Below are 27,550 nucleotides of genomic sequence, written 5' to 3'. Positions count from 1 at the left end.
ACTATTCACCAGGTGGTCGTCGTGTCTGAGTCATAGTTAATGTTTTTTTTTCTCCTCCCGTTTGAGTGGTCCTGTTCCCCGCCCACGCAGACTCTCTCCTAACAGCTCTTAACAGGGATTTTTACAGCGCGAAACACACAAGGACGCCAACCACTGCCATCGGGTGACACTGGTCCAGCTCTCAGAAGCGAGCGAGTTTTAAAAGGTTGTGGATTGAAAAGCGTGGAAATGCACTTATCGGACCCCCGTCTGTAAGTGCAGATGAAGTGAATAGAGCGCATTAGAGTGGGCAGCGGAGCGGTGGAGGATGTTCACCGTTTATAGTGTTGTGCTCAGTCCATTTGGAGGCGACTGTTGCTTAAAAAGGTGCAAAGGGTCTTTTCTGTTCGGACGATGCTCCACAGTGCGGCTTTAAACATGTTTTATCTGCCTGATGACAAGCGGGGACAAGGGGGACATCAGCAGGGCAAGTTACAGGTCAGATCTGTGGAAAGATTACACCGCTTACACCGTGGCGTTTTTTTTACTCGCAGTGAAATCACCTGTAATTTAATGTATGCAAATGAGATATGTTTTTTTTTATTGAAAGAATAAACACAGACCAATCAAAGCTTGTGTGTAAGTAAAGGTACAGTCCAGCAATATTGTCAAAAAGGAACAAAAAGATGAGAAAAAAATAAGAAAAAATAAATACATAAATAAATAAAAAGGAAAAGAGAGAAATACATAAATAATAATAATAATAATAAAGATATAGCCGCAAGCGGCAATGATCGGCCCTCGCCGCTTCTCTTGTCACCATCTACCTCTGCGCCAAATTTCATGATTCTACGATCAGATTTTTTTTGGGTCATTTCCCATCTCTCAATGCATTTTTGGTACATTTGGGGGCGCTGACACGCCAATTTTTTTATTTTAGAAAAGGGAAATAGCCAGAATGTAGAGAGGCACGATTTTTAGAGGTGTGCAAATTTTTGTGACTTTTCGTCAATGTTCACAGGGTGAAAAATAGGGGGGTTGGTCCCGAGAAGAAAGAAAGAAAGAAAGAAAGAAGAAAGAATAATATTCCGATGCAAAAACAATGTTTCCCATTTTTCAAATATCATGAACTATACATTTTCGGAAAGCGCTCGCGCTTTCCTACCTCATGGTGTGGGTCCCTGGTCACTGACGGGTACTTTCGTTAATTTTGAGTGGGCTCCGCCCACTTTGTGTTTTTGGCCCTCTATACAGTAATAATGTTCAATTTTTGCATTACATGCTTATATGCACGGAACATGCAAGAGATGGGGAACGTATTCGTGAGCTACTTAGCGCAAATGAGTGCTTTATATGGGGATGACGACCGCGAAGTCGTCATCCCAATTTAAAGTGCTCGTTTAGTGCGTACTTTTGCACGGGCTTCGCCCGTTTACAACGGTAAAGTTCCATTTTCCTACTACTAATTAGTATGCACGGGGCGTGCGTGAGTGAAGGAGTGCGTTAGTGAGTGTTTGGAAGTGCGCACTTTCGCAGCCGTGCTTTGCACGGCCTTACGAGATTAATAGGCCTCTCGCCAGCTTGTGGCGCTCGGGCCTAATAATAATAATAAAACATAATTACAAAATAAATAAATAAATAAAATAAAAAATAAAATAAATAAATAACATTAGATCCGTTTAATGCCATTCTTCGGAACAGATAAAGCAATAACGTCTCCATGGAGTCGAGCAGATGGCGTACCCTCCATCAGAAATGTTACACAGTGCACCATTAATGTCATTTATGATACTTTAAAGCAACAGGAAAAGGACATGCAATCTACAACAGAATCTTCCAGTCGATAAGTGCATCCATGTCTAAGATGGTAAATAATAATAATAATAATAATAATAATAATAATAATAATAACTTTTATTTATATAGCGCTTTTCAGTGACCCAAAGACGGTGTTAGTAGTTCACAAAGGGTATTCATTGTTGTTTATATCACTCTACAAAACAGATTAAAAAAGATAAATAGATGTATCTACTAAAATTTGGCATGTAATTAATGTAACTAATCACCATAGCAGCCCCAGCGTAGCACATAACGTACGCTGCTGAAAGAACCACCATTGCAGACAATCAGGCAATGAAAAAGTTGTTAGTTTACTGTCAGTTTAAATAAATAGACTGTATAATCTGCAGGTTTTCTATTGGCTTTACATGTTGTATAATTTCAAAATAATGTTCTGATTGCAAGCAGAGGATGCACAGATTAATTGAGCCCTGAAATGATCAGAAATACACTGTTTAAGGTGTGTACATATTTAAAACATACACATATTAATAGAGGAGCACCCTTGATTACCACATGATATAACAAGAAGTCAAGACAAGCGTTTGAGCTCCCTACAGACTCTGCAGGACTATTCAAGCATGCATAATGACTACAGGTGCTTTTGATCATAATAGGTCTGACAAGTATTGTAATTGTGATTAGAGTAGATTTGCAATTAAAAAAAAAGCAGTATTCTAGTATTGCTTTTAAACAATGCAAGGATCCCGTATATTTCACTCCATGTTTGCAGCGGTTTAAAACTGCAAGTGTGGCAGGCTCAAAACAAGATGAAGCAATTTATTTCGCAGCCTTATTATCATTATAACCTGATTAAAAGCTCAAAATACTGAAATGCTAGGGCCTCTTAAATGTATTTGTTCGCCTGCTTGTTGCTATGCCTTCAATTAGCAGCATACGTGTAGCACCTGGTCTGCTACGTCCCAAGGCTCCAGTGAAAAGTGCTTACCTTGCTCAGATCTGCTCAGTTTGATCTATTGCTTCAGAGTTACATAGAATCCACATTCATTTTACAATATTCGGGTGAAGCATGACTTTAAGTGTCATCTATTCAGTCCGCCACGCCACTAAATATAACCTTTGACAGCTTTTTCTCGCCAGCCGGCCAACCACTTAATATTTCATTCTTCTTTAATAACGGACCAGACTTCCTTAGATTTTGCTGCCGTGACAAGCTGCCACGGTAACGCCGGTCAACACGTTGTAGTGGGTCGGATTCATGTCATGTAGGCCAGAGCACACGGCTGGCACACGGTCGATCGCGCCGTGGTCTGGAAAACCAATATCTGAGCGCGAAAAATGGAAAAAGTCGTGCAATTTAGTAACGCCAATGTATGATAAAGGTTGAAGAGTCGAAGTCAATTTTGTGCACTAATGGGGTAAAGCAACATGAACTCAAGGGAGAAAAGTAAGGGGAAATGAGTTGGTAGCCGCTAATTTGAAAGAACATGTCGCAATTTTGAAGTCAATTTCAGGGGCTGCTAAATTCTGGAGTGAAGGCTCTGAGCAGGTGATAAAAGATTTGTGAAAACGAATGTGTGTAAGTGTTATGGATTCACATTGAAAACCACATTGACAGCTGTTGATGGCAATGATTTTGGAAAGCTCGCGCAGCAATATAAAAATGTCCACCTGCAGGAATCAAGCAACAAAAACCTGATTTGAATTCGCTGGCAAACAAACGCCAGGGCAAAGACGGCAGTTTGCTGATTTTTTCGCTCAAAGTGACAATGAAATATTCATCTGCAAGTGGGAAATGACACTTTTTCCATGATGAAAATGACACCTGCTTTCACAAAAATGTATCATGCTGGTTTATCTGAAACAAAACAAATCAATTGTAGAGAAAATAGAAGATTTCTGTGAAACCTAAAAGTTTAGTCAGAAGTATTTCTTTTCTTATCACCAACCCAAGGTTTTCAAGAACTATTTCTTCTTTAAAGTGCAAGATATCACATTTAATATAAAAAACTCAGCTTGTGAATTCACATAGTTAATGAAAAGACAGCAGTTGTTAAAAGTTAAGCTATTACAGTTATGCAAGCTCAGTGCACCAAGAGTGTCTTGTACTTTATGGTGTGAATACATTTAAATTTGTACAAAGAAATCTCATTAAACAATGTTTCTCAAAGCACACTTAGCAGGGGGAAGTTGGAATGATTTAGAGCTACACAATAATAGATGTAATTGCGATATGTAATGTGGAGGTTAATCACTGCAATATTGACATAATTGTGACATTAGAAAATACTAAAGTCAGTTATATTAAAACAAATATGTCCATGTCTAATGTATTAGTCAAATTCTGTCAAAATAAACACAAAAAACAAGACTAAATCAGACTCATTTAGACTGAAAAAATAACATTTTCAAAAACAGCACATTATGTCAGATGTAGTCCTCAGGCCACATATTTAGTTTACATGCAATATTGATTATTGTGTTATAATATTGCAATACCAATACTTACATTGTTCAGCCCCATTTCAGATTTTAACAAATGGTGCAATGTGATATTAACTGAATAACATTTTCATTTGTTTTGAATTTTGTTTTGCATCTTTTTGGAGTATTTGTCACACACATATTATTTCAAAAAGTAAAGTAATAAGCAAGTATAAAATAATGGCAATATACCACTGTAGTAAACCGATCTATTTGCCTAAAACCTGAGCGTGAGACAAAGCTTAGGACGTACTCGAGACAAAAAAGATCGGTAACCACTGAACAAAAACACGCACTTATCAAAAACATAACTTGTAAAAAAGAAAATCCATGGCACAAACAACTGCGGGCGCCTCCTTGTGCCTACCTGTTGGCTTGCGTCTCTGTTTCGTCTGCAGGGAGAAGATGACCATCAGAGCGCCCATGCTGCCGCTCCAGACTTTCTCGCTCACTGATCTGGAAGTCCTGCTAGATTTCTCACTCTTGCACTCTCACAGTTGGCGCAGAATGCTCCCTCCGCCAGCTCGGATGTCCGTACAACACCAAATGCCACGTCCCTCCCGGTTTGAGGCGGGCACCTCGTCGATTACGAGTGGGAGGGAAGAGCCGGGGCTGCGTTTTTTGAATTTTGACGCGCAAGCACTGGCCCCCGCCTTCCCGTTTCTGAAAGTGAGCGCTCGCCACTTGCTCTTCCCGATTGTTGACTTTGAACCGGTTGTTACGTGAGGCGCTGCGGAGGAGAGCCGAGTCGTCCTCTGTGGAGAATAATGGTCTTTTCAATGCAGTCCTAGTTAGGGAGGGAGGAACTGGAGAAGGTGAGAGAGAAGAGAGAGCACTACATAAGCATTAGTTCCTCCAGGAGCTGCCTTTAACTACGTCCCCTGCTGAGAGAATGATGGGGGGGGGGGGACGCAAGACTTTGTTCACGGCAATGACTAAGAAGCAATGGAGTGGCCGGCAGGAAGAGGGAATAATGACGCTGTGTACATTTTATTTCTGTGGTAATATCAAATCCCTAAGTGCCTCATTGTTATGCGTGGACATAGGAAGAGCTCTTGGTACATATTTAAGGGCAGTGCAAATGTTCTCGTGCAAACTCTTGGGAAATTACCAAGTCGGAAGCCAAGGCAGTGGAGAAATTGCCAATTTACATGTCTAACGAACAAAATGTGCTAAGTCTGTTTAGTCAAGTTATGAAAGTTGAAAAATGATTCGATATCTGCCTGTTGAGGTAAATAAATAAATAAATACATTGAAGCGTTAAATGGAAATATTTGAGGAAAAGCAACCGTCTGAGCAAACAATTCCATGCAGTTTATTTTGGTCTAGCCCAAAGTCACAGCAGCAGTCACAGTCACAGGGCTGAACATTGATTTAAAGGGGCTTTTTCCATGTAATAAAGTTATATTGTAAAAGCATCTACCGTATTTTCCGGACTACAGTCGCAATTTTTTAGCGCCTATGTAACCCCGGTTACGTATTTCACAAGCGCCCATTCATAAATATCCAAGTAGCTTCCTGCTCGTCTCCCTCTAATGACGTGTTGCAGCTGAGGTTGATCTGGACTGAGCGGCTCTCATTCCAGTTAATGCTCATGATATGAGCAGAGGGTCATTATCAACATTCAAGCCGCTCAGGGTGATGTTTGTTCTTCCTCCCACTGTGGCTGTGGCTGTGGCTGTGGCTGTGGATGTGGATGTGGCTGTGGCTGTGGCTGTGGCTGTGGCTGTGGCTGTGGAGAGGCTGTGGCTGTGGCTGTGGCTGTGGCTGTGGCTGTGGATGTGGAGAGGCTGTGGCTGTGGATGTGGCTGTGGCTGTGGCTGTGGATGTGGCTGTGGCTGTGGCTGTGGCTGTGGATGTGGCTGTGGCTGTGGCTGTGGCTGTGGCTGTGGCTGTGGCTGTGGATGTGGCTGTGGCTGTGGCTGTGGATGTGGCTGTGGCTGTGGCTGTGGCTGTGGCTGTGGCTGTGGCTGTGGCTGTGGATGTGGCTGTGGCTGTGGCTGTGGCTGTGGCTGTGGCTGTGGCTGTGGCTGTGGATGTGGATGTGGATGTGGCTGTGGCTGTGGCTGTGGCTGTGGCTGTGGATGTGGCTGTGGCTGTGGATGTGGATGTGGATGTGGCTGTGGCTGTGGCTGTGGCTGTAGCTGTGGATGTGGATGTGGATGTGGCTGTGGCTGTGGCTGTGGCTGTGGCTGTGGCTGTGGAGAGGCTGTGGCTGTGGCTGTGGCTGTGGCTGTGGATGTGGAGAGGCTGTGGCTGTGGATGTGGCTGTGGCTGTGGCTGTGGATGTGGCTGTGGCTGTGGATGTGGATGTGGCTGTGGCTGTGGCTGTGGCTGTGGATGTGGATGTGGCTGTGGCTGTGGCTGTGGCTGTGGCTGTGGCTGTGGAGAGGCTGTGGCTGTGGCTGTGGCTGTGGCTGTGGATGTGGAGAGGCTGTGGCTGTGGATGTGGCTGTGGCTGTGGCTGTGGATGTGGCTGTGGCTGTGGCTGTGGCTGTGGATGTGGCTGTGGCTGTGGCTGTGGCTGTGGCTGTGGCTGTGGCTGTGGATGTGGCTGTGGCTGTGGCTGTGGATGTGGATGTGGCTGTGGCTGTGGCTGTGGCTGTGGCTGTGGCTGTGGCTGTGGCTGTGGCTGTGGATGTGGATGTGGCTGTGGCTGTGGCTGTGGCTGTGGATGTGGCTGTGGCTGTGGATGTGGCTGTGGATGTGGCTGTGGCTGTGGCTGTGGCTGTAGCATCTGGTCTGGACAAACGTGGCCCATTATCATCTACTATTTATACTTTTGATTTAATCTGAGCGGTGACTTATACAAATAGTTCATCTGTAGTATTTACTCACTGCTCATCATTCTGTTTTTGAAGTAGTTATTTGTACTTTTCTGCGCGGCTGACGTCCGCCTTATTTCGTACTGAACTCCGTTTGTGGAGCAGCTATTTTAAGTTTTGTAAGACGAGTGTTTTTTAATAAGTTGTTTTGCGAGCCCGTGAAAAACGGAGATTCTAAAAGAATATATATATATATATTTTCCGCAGTTTTTTTGGCCAAACCTTATAAAAATAAAAATGTATTCTGCACCAGCATCTCCGACCACCGACCATTTCTGCACGATCCCGAGTTCGAACGTCAGAGAGCATTAAAATTCACGGCTTGACCATAGATCCATGAGATCGACCGGTAGATCGACATGAAGGATGCGGGGGGGCGTGGCTTTGGTTCGCGCTCCCATTCATTAAACTCGTGTTCGAACCAGGAAATGAAGAATACGCGTCTTGACCGATTATATCAGAATAATTTTGTCATTGCCATTTAAGTAGCACAAGTCCTCCTCATGTGGACATGTCCTCCTCATGTGGACATGTCCTCCTCATGTGGACAAGTCCTCCTCATGAGGACATGTCCGCCTCATGTGGACAAGTCCTCCTCATGTGGACATGTCCTCCTCATGTGGACATGTCCGCCTCATGTGGACAAGTCCTCCTCATGTGGACATGTCCTCCTCATGTGGACAAGTCCTCCTCATGAGGACATGTCCGCCTCATGTGGACATGTCCTCCTCATGTGGACATGTCCTCCTCATGTGGACAAGTCCTCCTCATGAGGACATGTCCGCCTCATGTGGACATGTCCGCCTCATGTGGACATGTCCGCCTCATGTGGACAAGTCCTCCTCATGTGGACATGTCCTCCTCATGTGGACATGTCCGCCTCATGTGGACAAGTCCTCCTCATGTGGACATGTCCTCCTCATGTGGACATGTCCTCCTTGTGTGGACATGCCCTCCTCATGTGGACATGACCTCCTCATGAGGACATGTCCAGTTTGTCTGGAGTCACACATTCTCTTCTGATCGCATTGTAAGGACGCTACTTGTCCCGATGAGTTGAGCTGCGTGTCCACGACTCGAGCGTGGGAAAAATACTACGCCGTTGGATCAAATCACTCTGGCCAAATTTAAGCTGCTCAATAAGACATTTTCATTCATTGCACACTTTGTGTTCCTGTCAAGACTCAATAAAGTTTATCAAAGCGACTTTTTTGGTCACGGGACGATTCATTTTCTGAGAAGCTGTCAGTCTGGGACTACTTTCTGTTAGTTTATGGTATTTTGTACACGGCAGTATAATAAGAGTTATTTTCAATGTCTTGCATTGATAACTATAATGATGTAGATCATGTAGAGCGGTGGGAGTAGGGCCTATATTCTAAGAATCCAAGAAATGTATTTAGAATAACATTTTATTTTTATTTTTATTCCGTCCTCCCCTTTTAAAAATGCCAAGGAAAATCCGTGAAACAATAAATAAAAAAACTCTGGCCTAATGAAGGTTCAAGAAATATGGGCCAAATTAATAAATGAAAGACTATTATGTTGATTATTGTAACGTATTATGTTTAATTCATCTGACATATTGTGCCGCTAACTGGCTCCTGTTCTGTTTAAAACAACTGTTAATACTATAACAGCTCTTTGTTTTGTAGTGACACCGCACATACAACACAATGCGCTACAGAGCTACAGAACTACAGAGCTATAGAGCTACAGAGCTACAGAGCTACAGAACTACAGAACTACAGAGCTACAGAGCTACAGAGCTACAGAACTACAGAGCTACAGAGCTACAGAGATACAGAACTACAGAGCTACAGAACTACAGAGCTATAGAGCTACAGAGCTACAGAGATACAGAGCTACAGAGATACAGAGATACAGAGCTACAGAACTACAGAGCTACAGAGATACAGAACTACAGAGATACAGAGCTACAGAGCTACAGAACTACAGAGTTACAGAGCTACAGAGCTACAGAGATACAGAACTACAGAGATACAGAGCTACAGAGCTACAGAGATACAGAACTACAGAGATACAGAACTATAGAGATACAGAGCTACAGAGCTACAGAACTACAGAGCTACAGAGATACAGAACTACAGAGATACAGAGCTACAGAGCAACAGAGATACAGAGCTACAGAGATACAGAGCTACAGAGCTACAGAGCTACAGAGCAACAGAGCTACAGAGCTACAGAGCAACAGAGCTACAGAGATACAGAGCTACAGAGCTACAGAGATACAGAACTACAGAGATACAGAGCTACAGAGCTACAGAGCTACAGAGCAACAGAGCTACAGAGCTACAGAGCAACAGAGCTACAGAGATACAGAGCTACAGAGCAACAGAGCTACAGAGCTACAGAACTACAGAGCTACATATAGCATGTCTGCTGTGAGACCTTGTTTTTGCTCTAAGGTTTTGGATCCTGTACATACTTTGTTTGATTGTTGTCGTTTGCTCACTGTAAAATATTCTACTACTGCTTTGGGGACTGGTTGTAAATAAAATCACCAGAGTACAAGTTTTTCAACTGAGCAATCATTTTTTCACGGAAGATAAAACAAACCTGTGACACAGAGGAATAAGAATTCAGTGGATTTAGTTCTTTATGCTATAGTTATCTGAATAACTGTTAATATGTTACGTTAACATACCAGACACTTATGACAGTTCTGTCTGTGCGTCATGTAGCTAAAGGTGTTAGCGTTAGCATACGTCATGTAGCTGAAGGTGTTAGCGTTAGCATACGTCATGTAGCTGAAGGTGTTAGCGTTAGCATACGTCATGTAGCTGAAGGTGTTAGCGTTAGCATACGTCATGTAGCTGAAGGTGTTAGCGTTAGCATACGTCATGTAGCTGAAGGTGTTAGCATTAGCATACGTACACCTATTCATCATGTTCTCGAATCTGTTTTTATTTTAAATTGCATTTCAAGATAGTTCTTGGTCTTGGATTTTATCAAATAAATTTCCCCCAAAAATGTGACTTATGTGTTTTTTTATTTTTCTTTCTATTGTGCATTTTTTGGCTGATGCGACTTAAACTCCGAAGCAACTTAAAGTCCGAACCACTGAACACAGTTTCCACATAAGTTTAGTATACAGTTTCCACATTAGTTTAGTATACAGTTTCCACATTAGTTTAGTATACAGTTTCCACATAAGTTTAGTATACAGTTTCCACATAAGTTTAGTATACAGTTTCCACATTAGTTTAGTATACAGTTTCCACATTAGTTTAGTATACAGTTTCCACATAAGTTTAGTATACAGTTTCCACATAAGTTTAGTATACAGTTTCCACATAAGTTTAGTATACAGTTTCCACATAAGTTTAGTATACAGTTTCCACATAAGTTTAGTATACAGTTTCCACATTAGTTTAGTATACAGTTTCCACATTAGTTTAGTATACAGTTTCCACATTAGTTTAGTATACAGTTTCCACATTAGTTTAGTATACAGTTTCCACATAAGTTTAGTATACAGTTTCCACATTAGTTTAGTATACAGTTTCCACATAAGTTTAGTATACAGTTTCCACATTAGTTTAGTATACAGTTTCCACATTAGTTTAGTATACAGTTTCCACATTAGTTTAGTATACAGTTTCCACATTAGTTTAGTATACAGTTTCCACATTAGTTTAGTATACAGTTTCCACATTAGTTTAGTATACAGTTTCCACATTAGTTTAGTATACAGTTTCCACATAAGTTTAGTATACAGTTTCCACATTAGTTTAGTATACAGTTTCCACATTAGTTTAGTATACAGTTTCCACATTAGTTTAGTATACAGTTTCCACATTAGTTTAGTATACAGTTTCCACATTAGTTTAGTATACAGTTTCCACATTAGTTTTAGTATACAGTTTCCATGTTTGTATTTTCTAAAGATTTTCAATGATCAAACCCACAGACGGAGCAGGAGAACCATGTATACAGCTGCTACTAGAGAGGTCTTTTGTATTCTGCAGTGCACTTACTGTTGAGCACTGCTTCTCTTCCACTCGGGAGGAAAAGGCCATGGTTTCTCCCTCTGCTTGTAATTGTCAAACCCATTCAAGCTTTGAGTGCAATATCTACACGAGAATAATAATGATCATTTTTGGTGGGGCTGAACTATTAAAAAACATAGTCAAATGATGTTTCTTTCTGACAAACATTGCATAATTAGAAACTATTTGCATTTATGTTAATACGTTTTGTTAAAGTTAGATTAAATTATTTTAAAACTGAAAAGAGAGATATATATTATATACTTAGGCTGAGTAAAATAATATGTCTGTTTGCCGTAACCCGACCGACCAGATATAAAACCAGCCGACTGAAACACGAATATCAGTATTTCCTTAGAAAAACATCAAATTCTTTTATTTTTCAAGTGATTCGCCGTCTCACCGACCTAGTATTTCCTAAAGAGCAATGTTGCTTAATTATGAGTTAACTTAACTTTCATCCCAGGGGACAAATAAAGCATTGCGCACCGCGAGTTTACTTTCGGTCCTCCAAATGCGTCAGTAACAAAACAGATCTTGCATGAAGGAACCTATTTACTTAAGAACAGTTTACTTCTCTCTGTCAGCGCCACTGCACTGTCCAGCTTACATGTCGCTCTGTATCATGGTGTGGCTTGATTTAAATTTGCCTCGCGCATTGCATTCTGCGATTGAAACACGCCCAGCAGCGTCATCACAACAAACATGGCGGCGCCCGTGTTCCCAGCATGTTCCCCCCGCTCGCCATCGCCACCAAAATAATGGATAGCGGCGTACAAAAGGTCGATTGAAATATCTTAAAATTGTAAGATTTAGACTCCCGATCGGGTTGATGGAGACGTTTTCCGTCATTGACTGTTGAAGCCTGACCCCTGGACTGTTGAAGCCTGACCCCTGGATTGTTGAAGTCTGACCCCTGGACTGTTGAAACCTGACCCCTGGACTGTTGAAGCCTGACCCCTGGATTGTTGAAGTCTGACCCCTGGACTGTTGAAACCTGACCCATGGACTGTTGAAGCCTGACCCCTGGACTGTTGAAGCCTGACCCCTGGACTGTTGAAGCCTGACCCCTGGCGGCAAAATTTGAATCTTTTTTTTTTGCCTTCAAAGTAAAAAAAAATAAGAATTTACCTACCGTCCCACTTGAAAAATGTTGGGTCGGGTTACAGCAAACAGACAATTTATTTGTGGTAGCCTAATTATTATATATATTTAAGTTTGTATTTTTCAGAGCTCAGTGCTGCTCACTGTACAGCTCTTAAACTTCCAGTATACCAGCAGACAGCATGCAGCGGTCAACTTTTGTACATAGTAGAAAAAAAGAGTACTGGTAGCTCAATTTTAAACACTTTTCAACACATATGAACATTCTGAACTACTATAAAAATACTCATACATCTCAGAACATATTAGTGGGGGTTTCAAGAGGGTTAATAGTTATATATAGAAGACGGGATATTTTATTTGTTTGACGAGGATATTATGTTTGATTAGAATGTATCACAATATGGCATTAAACATATCTATCTTCATGGAAACAAACAGATGACGCCAACAGGAAGGCATTAGAGATCAGATCTGTGGAGAGGCGACCCCGCTCACAGTAAGATTCTTTTCAAGATGTCGTTGTAACTGAATAGATGCAAGACAGATAATTTCAAACAGTGGATTATTGAAGGCAAATTAAGAACATCTCCATGAAGACAAGACATGAAATAATATAAAAACATAATTCCAGTCATGCACCAGTATCAACATAATGCCAACACATGAAAATGTTCTGGATTGGGTATGGATTTCTTTTAACCAACTTTAACTCAGTAAATATTGACATAAAACACCTCATTATAAAGTGCAGAATCTACACAATTCAGTAACTGAGTTTACTTTACAGTGTTTAGCGGTGAAGTTACTGTAATATGGTGAATAAATGATATTATAAGCACATTATAATGGTAACTCCTAATCTTTGAGGACGTTGAGGTTGACGTTTGAAGAACATTATAAGTCGTTTTTAGGAAAGTAACCTGGGATCAGTTCATATTGGGTATTGGCAGATACTGAAAGCATAAGAACTGAAAAAGCTTAATATGTGTAGTCTTTGCGATGTATTCATTGTAAAGTAAATGATTTCAATTTGACATTTTGGCGGTCATGAATCAGGATCTGTACCCACACAATGAGACAAAACTATTATGGACCCCGTTCGCCTGATGTGACATATGAATAGGCGAGATAGAACAGAAAGAAAAGCGGTTCGGCTCGCAGCGCTTCCCACGCTCAGTTCATTTTACAAACTGTGTGACGGCGGCCCGATTCACAACGGAACAGCCAAACACTGCAATCAACAGCCAATTTTCACCCACTCCGTTAACCTGCTTCCTGCCGACGTCCTCCTACCCGTGTCTCTCAAAGGTGACGGAGTTTACATATTTCTCAATTAGATTCATGGTCCGGCGTTGTATGAAGGGATAAACACTCACCGGGGGGGGGGTTATTGTGAAGGTTGGAGAGAGGCGTTCACATCAACAACAGCCATAACACAGTGAGCCCTTTGTAATTGGCTGCACTGAAAAGAGGCCAAGCGGCGGCGGGTGAAGTGAGTTCAGTGTCACCTGAATTATAATGGGCAGGCCGACCTTGAACGAGACCGTACACAGGGAAAACAACAGCAACAGAGCCACTGTGGACTCGCCACGCACCGCTTTGTAGGGAAAACTATGACAAGGCAGTATATTTTTCAAAACAAATGAACATTTTATGACCGTATTTACCAGATTATAAGTCGCACCAGACAAAAAATGCAAAATAGAGAAGAAAACAGTTATATATTAACAGTTATTCAGATAATATAGCATAAAGAACATACTAACACGTTTACAGAAGCATAAGTTTTACCCCAAATCACTAAATCCATTGAATTCTTCTTCCTCTGTCACTTCTAAACAACTCCACAAACTCAGGAGGTAGAGGAAGTGCAGATTTTTCTTCTGCGTCGCTTAGAGCCTAGAGCGCCCTCTTGCGGTTGCCAGTGTGAAAATAACAAATAATATCAAAAATAAGTCACTCCGGAGTATAAGTCGGCCAAAACTATTGAAGTGTATTAAAACTAGGTCCATGCAAAGTTAGGCCTCATTCTGAGACTGGCTTTTAGGAATATGTGTGTTTCTACCAAAATGTCTATTCCACGGAATGTAAGGGGCCCACATCTGATTAACTACCGAATGGGAGATGTCTCCATCGGCTGCGAGGCCTTGAGATGCCTTGTGTACATCTGTGTTTTCTCATGATCTCATTTCTGTAAGTTCTCCAGTTTTACAGAGGAGGGCTTTTCGGTCCTCATCCTACCCAAATATGGATATTCTTTACATCTGATCTCTTATTGGCTAACCGGCCTTTACATGTGTGATATCATACCTGTCAGATATTATCTATCCGTCTTTGTGCGGTTTCAGTATATAAGGCGAGATACGCCCAGAGACGGGGTTCGTCTTCTGACCATCAGCGGACCCAGGGCGCTGTTTTCTGCTGTCCTGTATTTGACACTGCTTTCTCTGTAATAAACTAACTTGAAAAGTTGCAGAGCTTTGTCAGCGTGAATCCTTTGTCTACACCCTACGCCCCAAACGAGCATCGATCCAGCCACCATACTATGTAATAAGGTGCAACTTATAGTCCGGAAAATACGGTATGTGGAATATTAAAGGACACATTATGCATTATTTGTAGTGTGTTGTTATGGGACCTTTAAACTTGTGTACTTTGCTTTGGCATCTCATGTTTTAACCTTTACTACTGAACACATACTTTATCCCTCATCAGGATTTGTGTTAGCAGGCCATCTACTCAGAATTAGAATAAGTTGTCAGTTCACAAAATTCACGAGCTAAGAACTTGCTTTGGTGACATGGTGGCAAAGAGAATTGCAACGAGGAAATACATCTTGTTTGCCCTGACATGCTAATGTAAGCACGCAGTTGCACTGAACGTGATTTGACAGCAGAAATGCTCAGAACTGACGATGATTTATGGACTCTGAGAGCTTTGACGTCCCAAATCTGAGAAATGTGGAAAAGAGCGTGAATGAAGCATGAATAAATACTACTCCAGGCATGTTTTTAATGTTTTAATTTAATGTTATAAAATGTTATGGTCCTTTAAAACAGCCTTTATGTAAATACTGTTTATTCTACAGTGTAATTCTAAACACATTGTGCTTTATAAATACATTTGATTTGATTTGATACAGCCAAAAGAGCAACTCACACAGATTGTCTTGGTGTTGCTTCCAGTCACGTCACATGCCTTGAATATTGTAGGCAAAGAAGAAAGTTACGTGTTTTGTCCAAAGAAATAAAAAAACAAATGAAGGACTTTTTTTTGTTTGTGGGCATACTTCTAATAATCCAAATAGTTCCTCATTTTTGTCCTCATTTGTCTTGTATTTTACATTTTCGACCTGACTCGTTTGTAGCTGCAACATAAACCTATTTTCATTCAGATGTTTTGCCAGCAGATCCTTCCACTACTTTTAAAAAATGTACTGTGTGCATTGCAGACCAACTCATCAATATGGAGGACATGACTGCTGCAGTGATTATAAATATTACAGATTCTACACTGCAGAGGGATTCATTTTTTACATTAGAAAGAAAAACGTAACATTGCGATGTCAACATTTTTTAGAATCGCCAGCCAACGAAGAGCAAATTATTTATGCTTTAATTACTATATCTCTGCCTCACACAAATATGTAAGGGAATCCCAGCTGAATCCTTGTACATGTAACGCTCTGAAAAGTACAGTGTGTTTTTGCCCTAGTTTTTTCACAGGTCTCTTGTAGCCTGTGAAAAAAATGATTTCCAGAAGATGTTACATAATTGAGTGTATTAAAAGCAATTCTGCAAGTCTATGATCTATTCAAACAAATATAAAGGCATTTGATAGAATCAGATCTCACTGAGATGTGGAAAGGCTGTACTGGCTATAATACATGCAAATATAGATACAAAAATACATAAGATCCAATTAATTATTAACATTCTTCCAGGAGTGTTTCATTGTAGAATAGATTCAGTTGCAGTCATCTGAACACTGTTTTGAGAAAAACAAGAGTAATTCTCAATCTGCTGATGGAGTCTGAGAACTCAAGTATTTATCCTACTCTGAGTAAGCCCTGCCCACTGGGCGGGGCCTCCTGATAGTGGTCTTGTTTACAGTTTTGCTTGAAACGACCCTTCTTTGTATCCTAACAGCCCTGTAATGGGATCAGAATCCTATTGTCGCTCCCTCATCACTGAAGAGTACCTGATAAGCATCATGCCCTGGGCTTCTCCCGCCCTATGGCTTCAACACACTGTTATACACGACTGGTAAGTTGAACCTTAAACCTCCATTCCTGTTCAAAGAGGGATTCTCTTTTCTTTTTTAACAAAAATGGCTTTTTCAAACCACCTCCTCTCCTGCTTCACCACACTCTCTTCAAAGGGTGTTTGTGTGGCTTTAAGAATATGAATTTGCGTGACTTCTGTGTTGATATCGCTTCTTCTGAAATGTATGTAACGCTCTTTCAAACTTTCCTCACTGCATTGGGCAGAATACACTACATTGCTCTGTTTTTATGTCGGCATCTTGTCCTTAAGATGAACCAGTTTTTGTCTAAAAAGTGTTGCCCGGTTTGATAGCCCATTAAAGGGCTGTGAGGGTACAAAGAAGAATAGTTTAAAGCAAAACTGAGTGATCAGACTTTATTGGCAGATTGTGAATGACACTTGGATGCGAGTGTCCCGATGACTACAACTGAATCTTAATAATTTTTATATAGGTGGGTAATTTTCTGATCCCTGCCAACCATAAAACAAGTTCATATGCATTACAATTGAACAGTGACACTTGGGTGTGAAATCTAAAACACAAAATGGTAAAAACTGCTGATTTGTCGTCATTTGTGATTGAACGATATGTTGATATAGGCCTGTCACAATAATGAGAACTATACAGCGTCCAACCCACAGATACGTTTATACAAAAGGCACCCTCACATTATAAGTAGTAAACAGAACGCTTTGCCCCGCATCTCTTCTCACAGTAAATATTCCACTTCAGCAAAACAACCAGCACAGGTCACGTTTCCTTCTACAGCTTATACAATGGCAGAAGTGTGTTCCAGGAGGCAGTTTTTGCAGTTAATCACAGCCTTGTGCGAGCGTGTGGAGCGGTGACTCAGAGCTCATTGGTGGAGCTGTAGGTGGGAAGCTGCCCTGCTGTCCTTTGAACTCACTGAACAAAGGCAAAAGAAACAGCCACAGGAAACACTCCAGCACAAGAGCCAAGAGGAGAGCGATGGGTCTGACAGTGAAGCGTGTGAGAGCTTTTAGTCTGAGAAGTAAGTGAAGAGGAGCTGGAGAACAATGACGAGACACACGGAAATCAGACATTCAAGACACGAGAGCTGAAGTTGTGATACCAGTGTCACAAGCAGTGCACTTCTTCAAAGTATAATTGAATATTGAAAGTTTGAGTCTTATCTATTTTAGTCTCAGTCTGGCTGTTTCAAGTTTATAAAAGGCAAAACAAAAGGCATAATAGAACAATATGCAGTTTCAGGCAGTATGGAAAGGTTTAAGTAACTGCAAAAGGTAAATCCACAAGCTGCTGTATGTGCAAAAAAGCAGTCTTTGAACTTTATTTTCTACGAATAAATAAATAAATAAATATTGTTATTCCTTTGCTACTATTGGATTCCTTGTAGATGAATGAGCTTTTATGCTGACTTGATAATTGATATATGAATCATGTTATTTTTAGACTTACATGATAAAGCCATGTAATAGTGTTTTCTACTCATGTCCCAGTTTCTCCTCATCACAAGACTTATTCTGTGCTTATATTGTCCAGCAGATGGCAGCAAAGAACTCTACTCATTCTCATCCGTGTCTATGGTATAAAGGTCCACTAAATGCACAGTCTGCGCAGTCTATTCATGGTGCGCTACCTGATTGTCCTCGAATAATTTCCAATAAAAGGCCATGGTCCAGTGAGCTGAGCCTTTTAGAGTGACACATACTGGCCAGAGAGCAGACATTTGATCAATAAAACTAATGTTCTAATGCTTGTTCTGCCAGTGCACAGACACTCAACACAAATGATGAATGAAAGCCTGGGAACTGCACTGACAGGAGCAGGCCCATTAAGCCAAACCACAGTAGAGTTACTTTGGACAGAAAGTGGCTAATGAAACATGGTAATGGTAACAATATTGTGTGGGTCTAATATTTGTTGTTGTCTTTTTTATATCCATCACACATATTAGACACTTGAGGAATAAACTATTGCTTTACATGTTTTGAATTAGTTTGATTTAGTTGAGTATCCACTTCAACTGCTGCAATAAACAATAGTTTTATCATCATGGAGGTGGAAAAAGACCATTAATTAAATCTTTGCTCTCCATTATGCAGTATTATGCCTGCTCTTTGTACATGGCTTTGCTGCCACCTGCTGGCCATTGATGTAACAAGCAATTTGTTGTCCTGGGGACATGAACAATTTGAATATTGACTTTTACTTAACTCATAAAGAGCAGATTAAAAATAAAATCAACAGAAACATCTATGGCAATCTTTCAAACAAGAGTATAAAGTGAAGTTGCCAGACCTTAACGTCCTTTACAAGCACATTAGCACAGTCTGAATACCGCTATGTCCTTTATTTCAGTTGTTAAAGTACTATACTTTTGCAATAAATCTAAGTAACCAAGACAAATCAAAAATAGATTGAGAAAATAGGAATGAAGTAATATTATTCATGTGCAATTACTGTCGTGATCACATGCAATGGTGTCACATTCATGTGCATATAACTGGTGACAATAGAGTGTTTATTTTTCCATTATTATTAGTATTATCTTGTCTTACGCTAGCTGTTTTTATTTTATTTTATATTTTGTATTTATAATTATATTTATTTATTTATTATTTTATTTATTTTTATCTTTATTTATTTTCCCCTCCATTCCTTATTAGGAAATGGGAGGTTTTGTCTATAGGAGTTTTTGTTTATAAGAGTTATCTGTCCTTTTCCTCTGTATCTACCTGCGTTGCAACAATGAAATATTTACATGTGTGGACAATAAAGGATTATCTTATCTTAATAACCTTTAACGTGGTTTTATGCAAGTCAAATCATCATCGTAAATGTACTATAAAGACAGCGCTTTGCTTTGCCAATGAGCAGCACGACTACAGTTTGGCCACAAGAGGGCACACTTACTGCACTCTAACCAGTCTGCAAACCCCACAGAGCTGCTGCCTGTGCTTCTGTGTATTCTCCAGTTGACGTCCGGCTGAAATCATCTGGACAAACAGTCACACTTTTTCACCCGAACCCACCGTGCCTCGACAACAGACTCTTCTTTTCAAATATCTCGGACGCTTAGACGACCCCCTCAGACAACTTTGTACACAACATAAAGCAGGTCGTCCCTTTCCTTCCATGACGCGATATACAATCTGTCGAGCCCATTCTGTGAGATATCAACGCTTCCGTACAGCCGCCGTAACCACCGCTCTACACATTCTACGCTAGAAAATGAAGTCAGCGATTTTTTTTCGACATTTCTCTACATCTAAGCGAAATGGAAAGTGTGCAGTGACCACTCATCAACGTGGCAGAAGGAAATTGAAGCGCCGATGTAGAAAATTGGGTGTGCTATGAATGAAAAAATGTACATAAAAGGACCAAAAACAAAGAGGAAAGACTTACAATCGACACACGCTTGAAACAAAACCAGTATTTAAGAAGCAATGCACAATGGTGGGTCTAACAACGTGATAATTTCCCCGAGAAACCCGCTGTTACTAATTACGGGCCAATTAGAAGAGCTCTGCAGAGGACATAAGGAGCGCAGAGGGGGCAGGCACTGTCACCGAGCGTGTTTTCCAAACCAGTCCAAGCTTTAACGGGCAGAGAGGCCGAATTAACTTTTAGAACAGAAAAAAATATTGATTAGATAAGACACTAGGGCGGCCTGTCTGATACTGATATTGATTACATAATATAACTCTTATAAAGTTCCTCAGCACTTCAAACTTAAGTATCTTGAGGATTGGACTGGGTCAGACAAAACGTTGAGGATTGTGGAGCAGTGGAAATAGAATGAAATACCTCAAGATCTGCACTTTGAGATTTTACAAACTTTGATGCAGCTGAAGCTTCAGTGATGCCGTGAGAGGACTTTGTGATTTACTTTCAGACAATCAGGTTTTTCAGCAAAAACACGAATGTTTTTTTGTGTAATTTTGATGTAATTCTTGCTTTGTCTGAGTCATAAGACCTTTTTTCATAGCACATACATGTGATTCGATTACTAAATGAGTTGACCATTCCTCCATTACTCAAGATTGATAATCATACATTTATAACCTTCATCGATAGTCCAATATATTGCAAAACATCAAGGTATGTATTTTGTATTTAGACTTGGTTTGTCCAATTTGTTTTGTATCAAAGAGTTTATTAAAACCCCAATAATATTGTTTCTACAGCTCTTAACAGCCATAATGCAAACATTTCCCATGTCGTGTCATCCTAGTTCTGGCTTTGCCTTTCTGTGCTGAGTTTGCATGTTTCCCAGAAGCACTGACCATCACTGACCATCACTGACCTCACAGACCATCACTGACCTTCACTGACCATCACTGACCATCACTGACCTTCACTGACCATCACAGACCTCACAGACCTCACAGACTGACCATCACTGACCATCACTGACCATCACTGACCTTCACTGACCATCACAGACCTCACAGACTGACCATCACTGACCATCACTGACCTCACAGACCATCACTGACCATCACTGACCATCACTGACCATCACTGACCTTCACTGACCATCACAGACCTCACAGACCTCACAGACTGACCATCACTGACCATCACTGACCTCACAGACCATCACTGACCATCACTGACCATCACTGACCATCACTGACCTCACAGACCATCACTGACCATTACTGACCATCACTGACCATCACGTGCATGACATGAGTTCATTTCAAACTAATAAACAACACTTTTATGTTCATACACACAATTCCTGATAATTTGTTTTGGATTTTTATAATTAAACCATTACTCTGACGACTTGAGTCTCGGACTGGACAAAAGGCTCTGGTCACTGCTCTCTCCAGAGTCAGAGGGTCAGTGACAGTGACATTTGCATTCTCGATGTTGGACAATAGTAAAGAGTCCAGAGAGTCTTAATGAGTAAATCATCTACGTGAAATTTGTTTAGCACTTTAAATAAACAGAATCAAGCGTTTTTTCAGCATCTAAATGAATTATTATTGTTTTTTTGCATATGATTCAGATCAACTCATGAAAAAAAAACATTATTATTCTATATCCCATCTTAAACGAATGAAAAACTCGACAACAAAAAAGTTATGAAATAATGTCGTACAATTAAAACATTTTTTTTTTTTTATTGTTGTGAATTCAATTTGTTCGTATTTGTTTAATTCGTTAAGAAATAATTGAGGTGTACGTGCTGTAGGTCAAATGCAGAAGACACATTTAAAGTGCATCTTAACTTTATAACACAACATTTTTTGGGCTGAATACTCACAAATGGGGATTTATAATAGTTTTTCTTCTTTTTCTTTTTGGTATCACATCAACATCCGCTGTAGACAGTTGAATAATGATCATTTTACTCATTATAGATACGAACTACTGAAGAGTTTAGAGTCAGTGGCCTATTAGTTTCTGCAGCAATATAACGTACACATCTAAAACTCTGCACACGACGCTAATGTTAAAGTTACAAAAACGTTCACCTAATGTCCATTCTTGCTTGTCCACCTGTCCAGATGGTCCGCCTCTGAATCAGTGACTCCAACCGCCGTCAATCACAGACAAACACGCCGCACTGAAAAGGTTATCGTCCCTGCCACATTCTCTCCAGGACTCCTCAGCCACACTGATATTTGCTGAAATCTATTGAACGCTCCTTGGCTAAGAGAGTAATGTCCGACGCCCGATGAACACGCGGCTACAACACAATAAATAATGAAAGGAGCTTGGCGCGCCGAGCTGAGCATCTGCTTTGAAACCGATCCATTTCATAAGGCTTTTGGGATAACGCCTTGGTTTTAGCTCCCTACGCTTTCAAACGTATTGTTCACTGTCATGTTCAGAGGCTTTACAACCACTTGTGTTTGACAAAGTGCCGACAGTAAACAGAGGAGGATGAGTCTGCAGTGTGTTTTGGTTGACGCAGCGCGGCAGTGATTCTGAGCTGGAATAACTTGACTTGTTTGGTCTGTCTGAAGCTAACTACGGCCCCCGGTTAAGTATAGTTCATTTGGCAGTTCTGTGCACTCCATTTGGTCTCTTTAAGCCAAAGATCAGGAGTATGGGGACCTGTGGGGGGCCGCAAGCACTTACCAGGGCTTACTTAAAGGAACAAAAATGTCATTTGCAGTAACTATTAAGAATGTTTTGGAAGATTATGGACATCAACATCATTAATACAAGAAAATAATAGCGTTTTCCTTGCCTGACCAGTCATTCTCAACATGTTTTGGCAAACTACTTATCAAAACTGTGTGAGGCTCTGGGGCTCGACCGCTGCGTTTCAATTTCTAGGGCGGAGTTTAGAGCAGAGACAGAACCAATCACGTAAACCCAGAAGTGACGCAAAAAACGTGACACGCTTAACCGGATATTAAGTAGCCCATGTAAACAAGGCGTGTTCCGCGTTATATGTCCCAGAACGCAGAAAATGTCTCCTGAATCGCGATGACGCCCTTCGTATAACCGCATCTAACGCACGTTCATCACGGCGAGTAGAGCGGACTTTCCTGATCCTTCAAACTGAAGCGAGAGCAGAAGTAAACACTCGGTCACGAGCCGGGTCACGAGCCAGGTCACGAGCCGGGTCACGAGCCGGGTCACGAGCCAGGTCACGAGCCAGGTCACGAGCCAGGTCACGAGCCGGGTCACGAGCCGGGTCCGCCATCTTGAATGTTTTGGAACGGGGGTGGAAAGCGCTACTTCCGTATCTCAGTGTGACGCGTTAAAACCTCCGACTGGGATTGGATCGGTAAATGGATTACCGACGATTTCATTGGCTCTGACTCCGATTCCAGACCCTTACGCGTTCGAACAGAATGTGGGCGGGGCTGGCGGGTCAGGCAAGCATTTTCCTTTCACCAACTGCTCATCTCTTGGTTCGTTTCAATAGTTAAATAATCAGCAGCGTCGCACACCCGTTTAGGCACGAATGAGAAAACATCTGCTGCTTGCTACTGTGACCTGCAGCTGTTCGTAGACCGGGCACTTGGCTTTGATGGCGTTCACGGTGAAGGGAAAAAGGAGCAGGCATAAAACAGCGCCGCAGTTGTCAAGCAAAAGTTGGCAGACTTGTTTGTTTTCGGACGTTATTTCAGATCGATATTGAAATGTCAAAAATGTGGTGTCATGGAGTATAACTGTATAGCAGACAAGAGCAGTTTTCTTTTACTTTTTATCTTTTTGGGGGATTGGGTGGAAGTAGAAACGGTAGTAGACTGTAGTAGACTGCAGCGGTGATAGAAGTCGTACAACCCTGAAAGAATAGCGTACTTTAATAGCAGCATTGGTAGTTCTTCTTCCTCTGTTTCACTTCTAAACAACTCCGCAAACTCGGGAAGTGCAGATTCTTCTGCTGCGTTGCTTAGACTCTTGCGGTCAGTGTGAAAGAAACAAAATGATATGATAATGTGTTAATATCATCACATATAAGTCGCTCTTGGCCAAGCTATGAAAAAAAGCCTCTTATAGTCCAGAAAATATGGTGGATAATGTCTATTTTTATGTGGCGTGCTAATTTTGGAACTCATCCCACTTCGGCTGGGACTGAGAGACTGGACATCTGCACAAGTCCTGCTCCTATTACTGAACGGGACGGCCCCGCACGGATCCAAGTCTGGTGTTGATCTGTCATTAGCAGAGCCCCACCTGCTGCCACTGTACACCATGGGCGTCGGATGGGTGCTTTCTTTTATTACACCCTGACATGTAGCTGCTGTCTGAGTGTGACACCGAGCCCGCTGTTACAGATCAATGAGCCGTGCAGGACGTCCAAAAGAGTCCACGCCAAAAGGGAAACGTCGCCACAACGCAGCAAAACAGGTGCTTTTGCATTCCGCCAAAATGGAAAATGGATGCGGGTCCAGCCAAGATTTATTATGCGTAGTAGCCATGGCAAATCTGTGCAGATGGTCACAAGGACAAAATAATTCAGTTTTGTATTTCCACTTTATGACAGGCGGCATGGGAGGAAACATGACGCGTCTGTTTGCAAATACCAACCTCGATTTCATCTGTGAAACCCCAGAATGATAAAAGGAACTCAATAAAAGCCGCCGTGACACAGGCACAATTTTGATTGCCACAAGATCGAGGGGCAAAGATAAGGCTAAATAAGCAATTCACGACTAGATGAAGAATAACTTGATGCTCCTCTGAATCGCAGCGAACCCCAGAAGTAATAAACACGGCTGCACCCTCCACTTAGTTTCAGTGATATAGTGTGCTGTACATTATCATTTAGAGCGAGGTTGTGCTGGTAACACAGCTCTGCATTGTTAACGGGGGAGGAGCGTGCAGTAAAAATGTAACCTATATTTTAGAGTTTTGTTGTTTACTTTATCAGCTTAGACTTTGATTGATTTAGACTTTGATTGGCTCTGAGTCATGGAATGCAAACTGATACAGACACGAACGTTGACAAGTTTCTTTAGCTTTAGCTTTATCTGAGAATGAATAAATGTGAAATATTGCATGGGAAATGGCATCTGGCGTGAAAATGTATTTCAAATATCACCCAGGAATGTGTGGAATGCAGAATATGACCACAAACAGAAAAGTCAACTCTCTCAAAATCTGCAATATACAAGACAAATGTGACGGATTAGAAAATGTATCGCTTTGTCTTAAAAATATGTCTTGTCATTTTGCACAAAGCACATTTTTGGTTGAATAGATGAGCAAATTCATAATTAATTTGATCAGAATCAGAGTCAAAATCATTATATGTTGAACTTGAGCAGGCCCTATGGTGTCACCACAAACGCAATGACATATTAATGTGCTCATCTTAAAGCCATTTCAGTGGCCGGACAAACAGCTGATCCCAGACGATGGCGGCTGAAACACAAACCGTGTCAATGATGCTAGTGCCACATCTACTCAGTCCACGCTCTCTGCTCCCGCCCTCCATGAATAAAACAGCGGGTTAAGGGGAAACCCTTTACCAGAGTTAACATTAGCTAACTGAGCTAGCCTCCAGCTCTGAAGTCGTATCCTCTCTTGTTCTCTGCACTGAAGTCAAGTTACATCTGTGAGACAGGAAGTTGCAGCATGCGCTCATCATGACATACAGGCCTCACATCCCAGTGCTGATGTCTGCTGCAAACAGAAGCTCTTTCATGTCGTACCATTATCAGCCTCATTCACCAAAGGAACACAGGCTGCTCATGATAAAACTGTCAATAGTGTAAAATTAGACTAGAAAAGCATCACTTTAAATGACGTGTTTACTATCTCATTTAAATTCTGACTCTGAGCCAGCAGCTTTTGTCCATCAATCTTCCGAGGCTGTTCAAGTGTGCCCTCCTTTATGTCGCTCCACAACATTAAAGCGCTTCCAATTTAACGACTTCTTGTGGATTGTCGCCCGAACTTAAAGCCACTCAATAAATGCAATCTTTACGGCGGTCATGGACACGAACAGCATTGCAGCGAGCGAAATGCACCACTTCAGGGTAGAACGTGAGGCAGGACGAGGCACAAGGAAACAATTTCACATTAGTTCGTGATGTATTTATTTCCTCGTGTCGTTTTCTTGACTGTGGCCACTTCTCATGTCGTGATTACTAAAGTACAGGTCCATACTTTGGCTCGGTTCTTTACTGACGTTTGCTGCAAATGTAATGAAAACCCATCTTTTTTTACTACCTCCTTGGCTAGATACAGTTTTTTTTTTCTTCCAATCCCGCCTCCCAACCTCATGAACCACTTTACCTACAGCGTTGAATCTCTAGCGACGCATTCATCAAAAACAATCCTTTCCTTTATACGTGCTTCGTCAGCCGGTGCTGCTCCCCCCCAAAGCCCGAGAGGGCGCACAGCCGGCAATACCACCTTCACTTTCACCTTGGCAACGGGTTATACCGCCTGACCTCTCACCTGATCAAATCTATTTCTAGCATCAACCTCAACTGTGAATCCAAAAGATCTAGGTTGAGTTTCCCCCTCATAAAAATTACACGATGTTAACTTGACTGGCAGAAATATGTGTGTAAATTATGCATTGTGAGGTAGATACTGAGGTTGCTGCTTCCTGTTTAATTGAGCGGTAAAGTTAAAATGCGGGTGAAATGATACGCAAATGGTACTGAGGATTGTACACTACGGCGTCGATGTCGTCAGCTCTGGCTCCGTGTGTTGGAGACGTCGTTAAGCATTCACGCAGCTCATTGATAATCCATATGCATCAAAGTGAAGGATGTGGGAAAGAAAGTAAACAGCTGGTCCATTTTGAGGGAGTTTACTATAGTTGTTTTCTACTTGTGTTCAGGGAGATGACCAATCCTTTCTGCGCCGGTTTGCATATCTATTTTAGTATATGTGGCAAGCGAGGTGTTTTGATATTGTGATAAAAGTTAATTAATTAAGAAGAACCAACAACGCCACTGGAGATTAATCCAGAAAAATAATAATTCAACTAAAAAGGAGACACAGGTAAGTTCATTGATGAGGTAGTGCTGAATGAATAAGTTACATCATTTATTTTCGGTTAGCAGGTTTAACTGGTGGTATTTACAGTCTGTGATCATCTCTAGTCACATTAAGTACACATGGTCACAATATATATGTTCCAAATGTAAATGAAAAAGAAAATAGAAAATAGAAAATAGAAAACGGAAAACGGAAAACGGAAAACGGAAAATGGAAAATGGAAAATGGAAAATGGAAAACGGTGATTAACAGGCGAGTAAAAGACGAGTAAAAGGGCCAGTGCCGTTGGATCGTCACAGTCCAAGACGCACCACGTTAGGCCCCCCATGACAAGCCTTTACATTCCTGCCCGACCCGCCCGGTACCAGCTACACAGAGGACTGCAGCTGGACATGACCACCTTGCAGTCGGCTACACGGAGGACCCCGGTACTGCCAGCCGGACCACACTTGAAATGGGGCGCAATAGAGGCGTGCAGCGTCCTGCATCCAACGCCACTAAAGTACATAATCGCCAATCTTAAAAGTACTGAAATACATTGATTTTGCGGGACATTGAGAAAGATGTTTACCTGGCCCTCACGAGACAACCCTCGCACCGGCCCGGAAGGTAAAAGTATTGCATGAATGTTTATGCTGCGTTCCAGTTGTCCTC

At 41.5% G+C, this 27,550-nt stretch overlaps 1 protein-coding gene across 5 annotated transcripts in view; it reads right to left on the bottom strand.

Annotated features, from left to right (window-relative positions):
* kcnip4a (potassium voltage-gated channel interacting protein 4a) overlaps window positions 1–27,550 on the bottom strand; it is a 189,954-nt gene that overhangs the window by 84,846 nt on the left and 77,558 nt on the right. The window contains exon 1 of one of the 5 annotated variants that reach the window (XM_072439586.1): window positions 4,631–4,768. The exons of the other annotated variants lie outside the window; for them this stretch is intronic. Within the exon in view, the coding sequence (XP_072295687.1) occupies window positions 4,631–4,688 (58 nt within the window). The 5' untranslated portion in view covers window positions 4,689–4,768. Of the gene's footprint in view, window positions 1–4,630; window positions 4,769–27,550 lie in introns of those variants that run through there. 5 annotated transcript variants of the gene reach the window in all.

Source organism: Eucyclogobius newberryi, unplaced genomic scaffold (assembly GCF_026437365.1).
Source record: "Eucyclogobius newberryi isolate DKJ021-1_F unplaced genomic scaffold, fEucNew1.0.hap1 SCAF_97, whole genome shotgun sequence".
Taxonomy (NCBI): Eukaryota; Metazoa; Chordata; class Actinopteri; order Gobiiformes; family Gobiidae; genus Eucyclogobius; species Eucyclogobius newberryi.
This window is presented reverse-complemented; position numbering and strand designations above follow the sequence as displayed.